Here is a 12,911-nt window from a genome sequence, read left to right on the forward strand (position 1 = left end):
ATTCCAAAGATATTCGCTGGCCTCAGCTCTCAATGCTGTTGTGAAACCTGGTCCCTTCATGTCACCTGCTAGGTAACAACATGGACCAGTTCTGAGTCAGTGCTTGTTCCCCCAGCACAGCCGCTGAGCAGCTGGAGAAAAATGGCAGCAGATGGCTTGTCAGCAGTGCTTATCAGGCAGCATCCATCAACGCCTTCTCACGTTGCCTACGTGTGCTGGTCCTCAGTGTTTCCTCCACTCCTCTGACTTGGTGAAACCATTTGACAGGTGGAGAAGGCATTCACTGAGACTAGGCAGGTGATCAGGAGTAGGGAGAGAATCCTCCAACTTGCAAATACCAGCAGACAGATTTGTGTCTGCATACACGGAAGAAGTATTTATCTCGCTTCCCACACAGCTCAGCCCTGCATCTGTGCTTTGGTACCTTCCGCTTGGTGTCCTCGGATCCTCCTCTATCACTCATCTCTCCTACATCTTTAACTCCACTGCTGGCTTTTCCCTCCAAGCATCCTGTAGTCAGTTGGCTTGGGGAAAGCCTCTGCCTTGGCCCCTGTCGTCTTCTAGCTCTTGTGTGTCCCTCATGCCCTCACAGCTAAACTTCCAAAAAGAGCTCTTGTTTGCAGTGCCACCAGAAGTGGGGTCTGGCTACTCATCACTCAAAAGCCAACAAAGAGGCAAGTTTGGTGGAAAGGAAAGTATGCTTTATTTTGGATGCTGTCAACCAGTGGGTGGGGGATGGGGGGTGGTGGGGGAGGCAGACTCCTGTCCAAAGGCCAACTCCCTACCTCTGCCCCCCGACCCCTGCCCAACCAGTAGGCTGAGGGAGAGGGCTACATGCAGAAATAGCACAATCAGCTGTGACAGTCATCTTGAAATTGGTCATCGGTGGTCAGGCCAGGATCATCTTGACTGTTTAGTAGAGTACAGTTAATCTTCAGTTCCAGGATCGGTTTGTTCCCGTTTGCTTGAGGTCAGTTCTTAGAATTGTGGCAGCTTATGGCTACAGTCTGGTCATCATATAGTTAACTTCTTCCCCTGCGTGGTGGGTATATCAGTACTTGTAAGACAGCTTACAGGATATGGGTCAGAATATTATCTATAGTCCTTCTTGAGATGGAACTAAAGGTCCCTGACTACGCTTAATGACTAAACCATTATTATTTAGTTTTGTTGGACTGCTTTCCTCTGTTTCTGCATTTTATCACTTCTCTGATTATTCTTTGGCTAAAGTTTGTCCACAAACAGAAGGAAAGTGGAGGACATGGTGGGCTAAGACCATAGGGTCTTGCTTGATTTCAAAAGCTCATTCGCTGTCATTCCCATTCCTCTATAAACCCATCAGCTCCTATTTCACGGCTCTGATGAAATCGTTCTCATATGTCAGTCATCATATCTACCCATGTTGGGCCAGGCATTGACCCCAGGCACTGTTCAAGACACCAACAATTATTTTCCATCATAGACTGCCAGTTCAGAAATCAGCAGTTCATCTTATATGCGTCCCTTTCACTTTTCATGGTCCCTGCATTGATTCTCTAATCCCTATAGATCCTACTGACTCCACATCTCCTGTGAGCCCCAACGCCCCACCCCGTGGTTCTCATGGGCCCTTACCACTGCCTGTTTAGATCACTGCTGTAGCTTTATAATTGGGAAGGGCTTCCTTCCAGACTATCTTTCCACAAGAAGCTCTCTCAAAATCTGATCACATCATCCGATGACCTAGAATGATTATCACAGCTTTCATGGTGAATATAAACTTTTTAGCTTAACATCTAAGCCCTTTAATAATTTGGTCTCAGACTTCCCTGGTGGCTCAGTGGTAAAGAATCCACCAGCCAGGGCAGGAGGCATGGGTTCGATCCCTGATTGAACATGTGGGAAGATCCCACATGCTGTGGAGCAAGTAAGCCCATGAGCCACAACTGTTGAGCCCATGCTCTAGAGCCTGGAAGCCACAACTACTGAGCCCACGTGCCACAACCACCGAAGCACATGGGCCCAAGAGCCCGAGCTCCACAACAACAGAAGCCACCACGATGAGAGGCCAGCGCCCCGCAACCAGAGTGTAGCCCCTGCTCACTGCAACTAGAGAAAAGCCCTCGAAGCAACAAAGACCCAGCCAATAATAAATAAATAAAATAAAAAAACAATAATTTGGTCTCTGTCTCTCTTTATTTAGGTTCATCACCTACCATTTATCCAAATCATCCTAATGGTTAACATCTACAGAGCTGCCCTTTATGTGCCAGGCACTGTGCTAGGTGCTTGATTTTCCTCTTGTCTAAACCTCATAGCAACTTGGTGGTTTAAACAGATAAGGAAATTGAGGCATAGAGAGCTTAAACTTGCCCCAAGTAAGTGGTGGAATCAGGCTCCAACTCAGATATGTGCAACACTCAAGTTTAAGCCCTTAAGCAACACGCCAGCGTGGTTCGAAGTGTAGACCTGCGGCACCTACGTCACAGTCTCCCAGATACTTGCTACCGTGCAAATTCCTTCGGTGTGATGACTCACCCCTATTCCTTGGGGGTGAGTCCCTAAGCTCTGCATTTTAAATAAGCTCTCTTGGCAAGTGACTAAGCCCCAGTACCACTGTCCTGTGCTGTGTACCTTTAGCCATAGGAAACCATGCCTTCCAACACACCATGCTGTTCCATTCCTCTGAGCCTTTGCACAAGCTTTGCCTCTCATGGGACAATCTCTGCTTTCTTCTATCTTTATCTTTTAAGACCCAAGCCCAAGTGACCTCTCTTCTGGAAAGCCTTCTATTATTCTTCACACTGATTTTGAAGCCTCTTCTTGGTGCTTCCTCAGTGCAGCCCTCTACAACATTGCTTTCACACCTCATAACCGCTGGCTCTTACCACCCATCCCCTCACCAAACAAGCTCATCTGCCATCTTCATCTGTCCCTCCAGCACCTTGCTCAGCCCCTCACCAGTGTGTGCTAGCCAAGTGTTCAATGGATTCACTTCCAGCCTCCACCTTCCTGGTTCATCCGTTTCCAGTAGGCCACTGTTCGGGAACATTGCATTTTAATGGCTGTTTCAGTTAGAAACATGTTCAGCTGCAAATCACAGAAAGCCCCACCAGTAGTGGCCTGAGCAATAAAGACATTTCATTATGTCACATCCCTGGAGCATGGCAGGGTGGGGAGCAGGTTCCAATTTGAGCGCAAGGGTTCTGTTCCACCAACAGAGTTACAGGCTGTTTCTGCTCTGCCTCTTGCATAATGTTGCCTTTGTTCTGTAAAATGAACATCTACTTTTACTTGTTCTTGGATTACTGTTTGTTTAACAAACATATAATATCAAATTCCCCTAACCAATTTCAGGTTCCCCCTGCTATCCAAAAGTAGAGAGTTCCTATGCAACCTTTCAGAAGCCAAAATGGCATAAAGTGAAGAAGTAATTATACCTTAGGTCACATCTTGCTAAAGGATGCATAAAATAAATCGAGAAAAAGCACAGTGTTCACAGAGAATTCATAGCTATGGCGGCTTAATGCTGAGTTCAGTGTAGTCCCAGGGAAGGAGCATGGCATCACCGACTTAATGGACATGAGTTTGGGTAAACTCCGGGAGTTGGCGATGGACAGGGAGGCCTGGTGTGCTGTGGTTCAGGGGGTCACAGAGTCGGACACGACTGAGCGACTGGACTGGACTGAACTGAACTCCACTGCTTGGGGCACACACTTCCTCTACAACAGTTCACTGCACAACAAACTGTTCTTTTTCAGTTTTCACCTTTTCTCATAAAAACAACAATGCTCTTTGGACTAATTTTGGTTAGTGAACACAGGTAGGTCTTTTGTCAAAGTGAAGTGCATAAAGCAAACTTTCGAAAAGTGGGAGAGACCTGGAATCCAGTTTACAAGCTTAAGTAAAAGATTGTAAACATTTATACACATAATACACCTGATTTTCTTAAGAATTTCTAATGCCAAACCAGCAAATTTTTCTTCAGTTCTCTTTACAAAGTTAATCAAATTCATAAAGATTTCAATGTAAAAAGCATCAGTCTTAGGTCAATTGTATGTTTTAATTGAAATCACAAGGTGATAGCAGTGTTAAATTCTCAAATATGCCAAATTCTCTTAAACATTACAGAGGCTTGAAATAAAAAACACATCAGATTGTCCTGAAGCTAATTATTTTCCCATACTTATGCAGAATCATAACTATATCTTTCATGGTTGTATGATGAAAAAGTTTGTATATTTTCCATCAAATTTCTGCTTGGGAAAAATAGAAATGGCAGATAAGTAATGATTAAAGAAATATAGATAAAAGTAAAATATAATTTTAAATATGTGTAAGATAGATTATACCTGAGAAGAACAGACAGGTCTAGGAGTATGAATTATTGTAAACCTTTTGGAGGGCAATTTGGCCCAAAATTTAAATCATTTTTTCATTTGAAAGCACAATTTCACATCTGAGAGTTAATCCTACAAAACCACCTCCTTTCTGATCGATGGTGTAATGTATAAAGATGCTTACAGCGGCATTGTAATAATGAAAAACTGGAAGCAATCTAAAAGCCCACTAAGTACACTGGTTGAATAAATGAGGCACATCATATAGTAGCAGCAATGGATCCTGGCACACAATGGGCTCTCATAAATACAGTGAATTGACCAAGAGTCAGAAGTAACTTGCTGTAGTATTTGCTTTGTTCATGCATTCATTGATTGCATCATTCATTCAGTTTCAGAATTCCCTGGTAGTCCAGTGGTTAAGACTTGGCACTTCTAATGCAGGGGCATGTGTTTAATGCCTGGTAGGGGAACTAAGATCCCGCATACTGTGCAGAATGGCCAACAGTTTTTCTTAAAAAAAAAAAAGTATATTCATTCAGCTTCATATTCTTTGGGAATATGATGGTGAGCACAAACAGACCAGGTACATCCCTGCCCCCCCCCCCCCAAAGAAAACCAGTCTATTAAAAGAGATATTTGATAATTTTTATAAATTTCAAATAAGAATAAGACTTGATATAAGCTTTGCAGAATAAGGACACGGTGTTTATCAGGGTCTATGTTTGGATGATTTGACCTAGTCTAGGAGATCTAAAGTAAATGAATGTATTTGTGAAATGTGTACAAATGTTAGTAAATGCATTGAAAAAGACTTGGATGAATCTATGCCAGTTCCAACAATAGATGTGAATTGTAATGGGATTAGGTGTGATAAGACATCTCTGTGTTATTTGGAATTTTTCTCACAATAAGCATGTATTGCTTTTGTAATCAAAGCTATAAATATATGCTATGTTGTGCTTTGTCACTCAGCCGTGTCTGTCTCTTTGTGACCCCATGGACTGAAGCCAGCCAGGCTCCTCTGTCCATGGGGATTCTCCAGGCAAGAATACTGGACTGGGTTGCCATGCCCTCCTCCAGGGGATCTCCCCAACCCAAGGATTGAACCCAGGTCTCCCGCATTGCAGGCGGATTCTTTACCAGCTGAGCTACCGGGAAACCTGTAATTGTATATGTATCTTAAATCCAAACAAACAGTTTTTACACCACATTGGTGATTCTCAACGTGTTGGAGGATGACAGTGAATTTACATTTTGTGCTTGAGAAGAAAAAATAAAGTGGCAGAACTAGAGCTACTGTGGTGGGCAGAATTCTCAGATGGTCCCCAAGATTCCTGCCCCTAGTGCACATACCTCCCAGTTGTCCATTCAGATACTAATCCAGGGATTAGTGGCAAAGGATTTTATAGATCTAATTTAAGTGTATAATCTATTGAGATTATCTTTTTTTTCTAAATTGAATCTGTAGTTTTGTTTTTGGCTGCACCGTGCAGCTTATGGAATCTTAGTTCCCCTGGCCAGGGATTGAACCCAGAGCCCTGGCACTGGAAGCTCAGAGTCCTCACCACTGAACCACCAGGGAATTCCCTCAATTGACTCTAAACTGGGGAGATGATTGTAGGTGGGCCTGGCTTAATCAGGTGAGTCTTTAAAAGAAGTCAGATTCAAGCAGAAGAGACTTCTGCTTGCTTTGAAGAAGCAAATAACCATGAGTGAGCTATTGTGGCAAGGATCTGAGGGTAGCAAGCCTCTAGAAGCTGAGAGCAGTTTTCATAACAACCCAAAAGAAAACTGGGACTTCAGACCTGAATCCACAAGAAACTGAATCCCACCAACCGTCAGTGAACTTGGAAGAGGACTCCAGCTGTCAGATGAGATCACAGTCATGGCTCACACCTTGATTTCAACCTGATGAAACCCTGACCCTCGGGAAGTGTGAGATAATAAATCTGCATTATTTAAAGTTGCTATGAGTTTGTGGTAGTTTGTTACACAGCACTAGAGACCTATTAAATTGCTAATAACCTGCATCCTGATGTACTTGTTCCCAATCTGATACCTAAGAGTTAAAAAAAAAAAAGTTGAGAATTTCTCTACTACTTGATAAGGAACTGCTGCTGCTAAGTCACTTCAGTCATGTCCAACTCTGTGCGACCCCATAGACGGCAGCCCACCAGGCTCCCTGTCCCTGGGATTCTCCAGGCAAGAACACTGGAGTGGGTTGCCATTTCCTTCTCCAATGCAGGAAAGTGAAAAGTGAAAGTGAAGTTTCTCAGTCGTGTCTGACTCCTAGCTACCCCATGGACTGCAGCCCACCAGGCTCCTCCATCCATGGGATTTTCCAGGCAAAGAGTACTGGAGTGGGGTGCCATAAGGAACTAGATGATGGAATAAAATTTGCCTCCAGTACAACTGCATCAGTTCCATCTTACCCAGAAATTTTGTTTTCTCTCATCACTACAAAGCAACTATGCGACTGCCTTTGAAACACTGACCTTTCCAGAAATATTTTACCAGTCTTTCCTTTAGGGGCAGAACTAATACAGCCATGGGCATTTTCTGTTTCAGCAATAGCTGTCGTAGTACTTGTGCGGAATGTTCTTTGCATTGAGCTCCGCAGCAGGTTAACTGTGATCAGTCTTGAAACCTGGCAATCATTCTCCATCTCACTGCATGTTAGAATCAGCTGACGACTATAAAAATACTGATCTTCTGATTCTTGGCTCAGACCTATTGGAATAAAAAATTCTGGGGTTGGGCAAAGACATTGGCATTTTCAAAGAGCTACCAGGTGATTCTAATGTATAGCAAAGATGGAAACTTAATGGAGCTTACAGTAGGACCTCTCCAACTTTAGTTTCATTATATATATATATTATATGTATACATGTATAATATATATATAATTTTTATTTATTTATTTTTGTCTGTGCTGGGTCTCCGTTGTTACCTGAGGGCTTTCTCTACTTGCAGTGAGCAGGGGCTACTCCCCCGTTGCAGTTGCACACACTTAATAATTGTGACACACGGGCTTAGTTGCCTCAAGGTGTGTGGAATCTTCCCAGATCAGGGATCGAACCTCTGTCTCCTGCCCTGGCGAGCAGATTCTTTACCACTGAGCCATCAGGGAAGCCCCTTAGCTATGTTTTTAACTCCCCAGGAATGCTGATGCTGCTGGTCTGTGGGCAATGCTTTGACTAGCAAGGGTTTATGGGATTGCTTTTCTAGCTGTGTGCCCTGATCTGGCAGTCTTAACTTCACGCCCATCCCCAGAAATGCCTAAGATGGCTCATCTTGCTCTGTCTCTTTTATTCTGCCCTCCTATACACAACATTCTCTTCTTCCTTTTCTCCCCTCTCCTTCCTGTATGCCGTTGGTGTCTTCCCTGAGCCATGCTCTTCATTTTCTTCCTCTTTTATCCCTTGTCGTGAGCATAACTTGGGGGGCAAAATCTAAATCTACCTGCTTAGGAAGAGCCTCAAACTCTTACATAAAGCCTAGACTCTTTCATGCAAGAGAAGAATCATTTCTCACTCATTTAAATAAACACCCTGTTTGTTGTTTTTTCACTTTTGTAAACCACTAACCAAAATAAAATTTAAGAATATTTTATTCAGAGGAAACGAAATTACATCAAGCTTTAATGAAGTATGGAATTGAGGGTCTTTTTTTTTTTTTTTTTTTCCCTCCACTCCCTGCAGAGTATGAAGCTGAGCTTCCTCCCTTTCCTGAAGGATATAAAGTCAAACAAGATGCTGTGGTTACTGTGAGTATCACCTGGGCCCCAACCTAACTGAAAGGTTCTAACTGGAGAACAGCATTGACAACTGGTGAGCATCAGACAGTGTCATGAATCGGGAAGTGGGGAAAGGAAAGGCCCTGGAACCAGAACCAGAAGTGGCCAGTCCCGCCTCTGCTGCTTAAAGGGCATCACACAACCACTCTGAGTCTCAGTTTCTGCGTCCGTTAAATGGAGCAGGTCATCCTTGACTGACTCATAGGGCCTTTGTAGGGCTCAAATGAGATCCTAGATGCGGAAGCCCTTTCCAGTGAATTCAGTGTCACTTCCATGTTGGGGACAGTGTTGCAGATGGAGCAGATTTCTTTTTGCATAGCTGGGTGGGCTAAAATTGTACTAAGGAAGAGAGAGGGCCAAGGACAGGGCATCAGAAAGGGAGGCCCCAAGGCAATATTGATGCTTCCCTTATAGCTCATTCAGTAAAGAATATGCCCACAGTGCAGGAGACTCAGGTTCAATCCCTGGGTTGGGAAGAGCCCCTGGAGAAGGAAATGGCAACCTACTCCAGTATCCTTGCCTGGAAAATCTCATGGACAGAGGAGCTTCGTGGGCTGCAGTCCATGGGTCACAAAGAGTCGGGCACGACTGAGTGACTAACACTTACTTAAGGCAATACACTTGGGAATAAAATAGGTCTTAATGGAGTTTAAAATAAAAAGGTAAGGCTATGAGGGATGAGCACTGTCACTGGAATGGGTCCAAAACCTAATCTCTAGACTTCTAGTATCACACTACAGCTGCCCCTGTTAGAAATTCTGTGTCTAAGAACTTCCATGGCCTGTGATTTTTCCTTTTTCCTTGCATCCTGTTCTTGCTTTATGGATGCAGTGCTTTTTCAAGTTTCTCTCCAAATACTAATTGCAGTTCTCTTCCCTGAATTATTTGTGTCTCTTCAGGGTCAATTCTTCTTTATAGATCTTGATCTTTGTCTTTTATGCTGTTGATGTTCCTCACCTATGTAGAAAGTTCTGGTTTTTTAATTCAAAATTTAAAATACAGGCCTTGGTGGATTTTTCTACAAAGAGGCAGGTTTTTTTGTTTTTTTTTTTTTCCTGCCATACATATAGGTTTGTTTTCTGGATGGGTCACTTCTATGAATAGAAACACTGACTGGGAGCTCATGGTGGGTGATTGTCCTCTGGAGGACTTTTCTTCAAGGTTGACAGGCAGGGAGTCCCTATTTGGGGACTGAGCTGGGAGCCTCCAAATCAATGTTGAGGTTTGTGTTTTTTTTTGTTTTTTTTTTTTAATCTTTTGACTGCCGACCTGGCACTCTGAGTAGTTGTACTCTTTCCCAGGCTGCTTGTTTAAACTGTTTACAAAAGATTCATTGGAAAGGAGGGAGAGCAAGATACAATGGGTTGCTGTGAATGTAGCGTTATGTATGCTGACGGGAGCAGGGGGAGGGGCGGCAGAGGGGCAGGCCAAGGAAACCCCAGCGGCATTTTCACCTAACCTCACCTGTATATTGTTTCCTTGCTCATCTCCACACTCTGTGGGGTGGAATTTCGGAGCACTGAAGCCACTGAGCATTCTGGTGGGAACATGGACTCTTGCCTTCTGAGGGCAGTTTCCTCCTGTGGATTCTGAGCTGCCACTCCTCTCCATTACCTGACAACAGGTTTTATCCTGCTTCTTTTGAAATGTTTGAAGATGTCTCACCCACTGACAGCCCTCCTATTCTTTCTTGTTTAGTTGCTAAGACACGTCCGACTCTTAGCGACCCCATGGACTGCACCACACCAGGCTCCTCTGTCCTTCACCGTCTTCCAGAGTTTGATCAAACTCATGTCCCTCGGGTCGGTGATGCTGTCCAACCATCTCATTCTCTGTCACCCCTTTCTCCTCCTACCTTCAGTCTTTCCCAGCATCAGGGTCTTTCCCAGCGAGTCAATTCTTTGGATCAGGTGGCCAAAGTATTGGAGCTTCAGCTTCAACATCAGTCCTTCCAATGAAGATTTGGATTGATTTCTTTTGGGATTGACTGGTTTTATCTCCTTGTAGTCCAAGGGACTCTCAGGAGACTTCTCCAGCACCACAATTTGAAAGCATCAATTTTTTGGCACTCAGCCTTCTTTATGGTCCATCTCTCACATCCATACATGACTACTGGAAAAACCATAGCTTTGACTAGACCGACCTTTGTCAGCAAAGTGATGTTTCTTCTTTTTTGTTCTTTGTTAGGGGTTTATTTCTTGATTGTCATTTATAGGTGTCTTGGGAGGGAAGAGAGAGAAAGATTTGTGCTCAGTATGCCCCCTCGAATCTAAAGTCTGACACAGAATTTTATTCTTTGTTAGATTATAAAAGAAAATACAGTTATTTAAACAATATGAATTGATTCTCTCTCGCACCACCACCGCAGGCGTCGCCATTGGAGGAAATGGTTTTCCATGGCTTCAACGCAGAACACCTTTATCCAGTTCCTCGTTTAACCGTGGCCTCACAAGCATCCTGTTCTCAAGTGAAACGGGAAACAGTGGACCCAAAAACATGTACGTAAGGAAGTGAGATCTCAGGTCTATGGTTTGGGACTTGTAACTTTGGGAAATCATGGGGTGGGGACTGGGTGGACAGATAGAACTCAGGGAGACCACGTAATAAGAAAGAATGTGTTCTTATTTTAATTAAAGTGTCCTTTATTCCACTGATGTATCTTTAAGGTTGAAATGTATTAATATAAAGATGATCAATAACAAGCATAACTAGGTTCTACGTTAAATACAAAGGGGGAAAACGTACAGAGTAAAAGAAAATATCATGCTGTCTTGCTTGGTGTGCAGAAGCCAGAGACATAGGTGTCCTCGTCTTCCTCCCTGAGTTCCCATTCCTCCTCCCCGCTGGTGCCAGGCCCTCTCCTGCTGGCTTGTTCTGTTCCCTCAGCCAGTGTACTTTGGGCCTTGGCAACCACCATCACCGTGCCCTGAGGAGCCGAACCTCGTACCCTGCCCTGTTCCCCTGTGGCCTCAGTTCCCACCACGCCCCTCTTGTGTATTTCCCTCCAGCTGAGCTGGGCCCCTGGCTGTGCCTGTGACCTCGACCCCGAGTGGGACCCGGTCTACAGCCCCACCGTACTCGGGGATATTTTAAGTTTCTTCAGTAATAGAGCCCAACTCAGCAGTCTGGAGTCAAATGTAACATTTATGGTCATGTTGTTTAATGGAGAGTACCTTTTTTTGGTTCAGAAGCAAATGTTCCTCCCAGATTAACTTGGGCCATTTGGGATTTGGGATGGGAATGTTTTGTTTTTTTTTTTTTAGGTTCCCCCAAAGAGTTTTTGGAAATGTTCATCTTTCCAGTTCTGCTGCCTGGAATGGCTAGCCTGCTTCACCAAGCAAAGAAAGAAAAATGTTTTGAGGTCAGTTGTTTTGTTTATTTCTAAATAATAATTCATTTTTATCAGATGGTAGCTCATTATACCATCAGGTGGTTGTTTTCAAAACAATCCCTTTGGGAGAGGAAGCCTGTGTTTTGGTCACTTACCCAGCTCCAGCCGGGACATCTAGCTGTGCACACACACGCACTGCCATCTCTCTGGCCGCCTGGCTATGGGGAGGTTTTCTGCTTTGCTTGGCCTCCCTGCCTGCCCTTCTCCTGGGCATTTGGCATCTGCCAGGTTTCTTGAGTTGCCTGCTTCTGTTAGGACAAGCCCATATTATAGCTCTCCTTACCTCTTATCTGGCTCCGGATTGACCTTCCTAGCTTGGGCCTCTTCCTACTCCACTTCATGCCAAATGCCACGAATGTACTTGCTTCTTGCCATGCTTCCCCTGGCGCACATCGAGTCCTCAGTGACCAGTCATTATCACGCTGTAGCTACTAGCTCTCTGTATGAATCAAGTTCCAATTCTGGTGCCCCCCCCCCACATGAATACCCCAAAGTGAATACTCTTTTCTGCCATTGACAGGATACATTGGGTATGTGTGTTCGCTGCACAGGCCTAGAATTTTGGATGGCCTGCACGCAGAGAATAAAACAACAATTAGCGTTGATCAAGTGCTTGTTCTATGCTGGGAACTCTGCTGCAGCTGCTAAGTCACTTCAGTTGGGTCCAACTCTGTGTGACCTCATGGACTGCAGCCTACCAGGCTCCAGTCCATGGGATTTTCCAGGCAGGAGTACTGGAGTAGGGTGCCATTGCCTTCTCTGCTGGGAACTCGGCTAAGGGCTTAATCATCAATGACCTCATTTACTTCTCTCAACAGTCCTTTGAGGTTCCTCTAATTCATATCATCTGCATATTTGCAGATGAGAAAACAGTGGAATGGAGAGATTCAGAAAGTTGATCAAGGGTGAATAGCAGAGCTAGGATTCATATCCAGATCAAATGATTCAAAACGATGTTTTGAAATATTGGCCATAACTACAATGCAAACCCCAATCTGCCAGACAGATGTCTTTAAAGCATTCACAGTTGATGTTATCATCTGCTTGGTTGCCCTTCAGCATGGGATCTCTGTAAGAATAGGAGATATACTGTCCTGATAATTTTATATGTTGAAGAGAGAACATTTTCACATGCTCTAGCAAACACTCAATTTTGCTTTAGCACTGCCCCTCCTTGTCTTCATTCCTTAGCCTAATTCACTACAACTTGATCCATTCAGCATAACATTCCTTCTGACAGGCCTCACCATGACAGTTGTGTCTTTAATAGGAGAAGAAATGAATTATGAGGCATTGATCTGAAACCAGGCAGCGTACCTGTGAAGGAAGAGTTTAGGGCACACTGCTGGGCCATGGCACACCATTTGAGAACCATGGATCCACATAAGGAGGCCAAGACCCC

At 44.1% G+C, this 12,911-nt stretch overlaps 1 protein-coding gene across 4 annotated transcripts in view; it reads left to right on the forward strand.

Annotated features, from left to right (window-relative positions):
- The window catches only part of IQCK (IQ motif containing K), a 155,824-nt gene that overhangs the window by 8,450 nt on the left and 134,463 nt on the right, over positions 1–12,911 (forward strand). Inside the window, exons 1-4 of one of the 4 annotated variants that reach the window (XM_055561840.1) lie at positions 7,231–7,499; positions 8,024–8,088; positions 10,487–10,616; positions 11,382–11,479. In XM_055561840.1, coding sequence (XP_055417815.1) covers positions 10,505–10,616; positions 11,382–11,479 — 210 coding nt within the window. In that variant the 5' untranslated portion in view covers positions 7,231–7,499; positions 8,024–8,088; positions 10,487–10,504. Of the gene's footprint in view, positions 1–7,230; positions 7,500–8,023; positions 8,089–9,530; positions 9,743–10,486; positions 10,617–11,381; positions 11,480–12,911 lie in introns of those variants that run through there. The other 3 variants (XM_055561839.1, XM_055561841.1, XM_055561842.1) reach the window with 3 other exon arrangements.

Source organism: Bubalus kerabau, chromosome 23 (assembly GCF_029407905.1).
Source record: "Bubalus kerabau isolate K-KA32 ecotype Philippines breed swamp buffalo chromosome 23, PCC_UOA_SB_1v2, whole genome shotgun sequence".
In the NCBI taxonomy this organism is placed as follows: domain Eukaryota; kingdom Metazoa; phylum Chordata; class Mammalia; order Artiodactyla; family Bovidae; genus Bubalus; species Bubalus kerabau.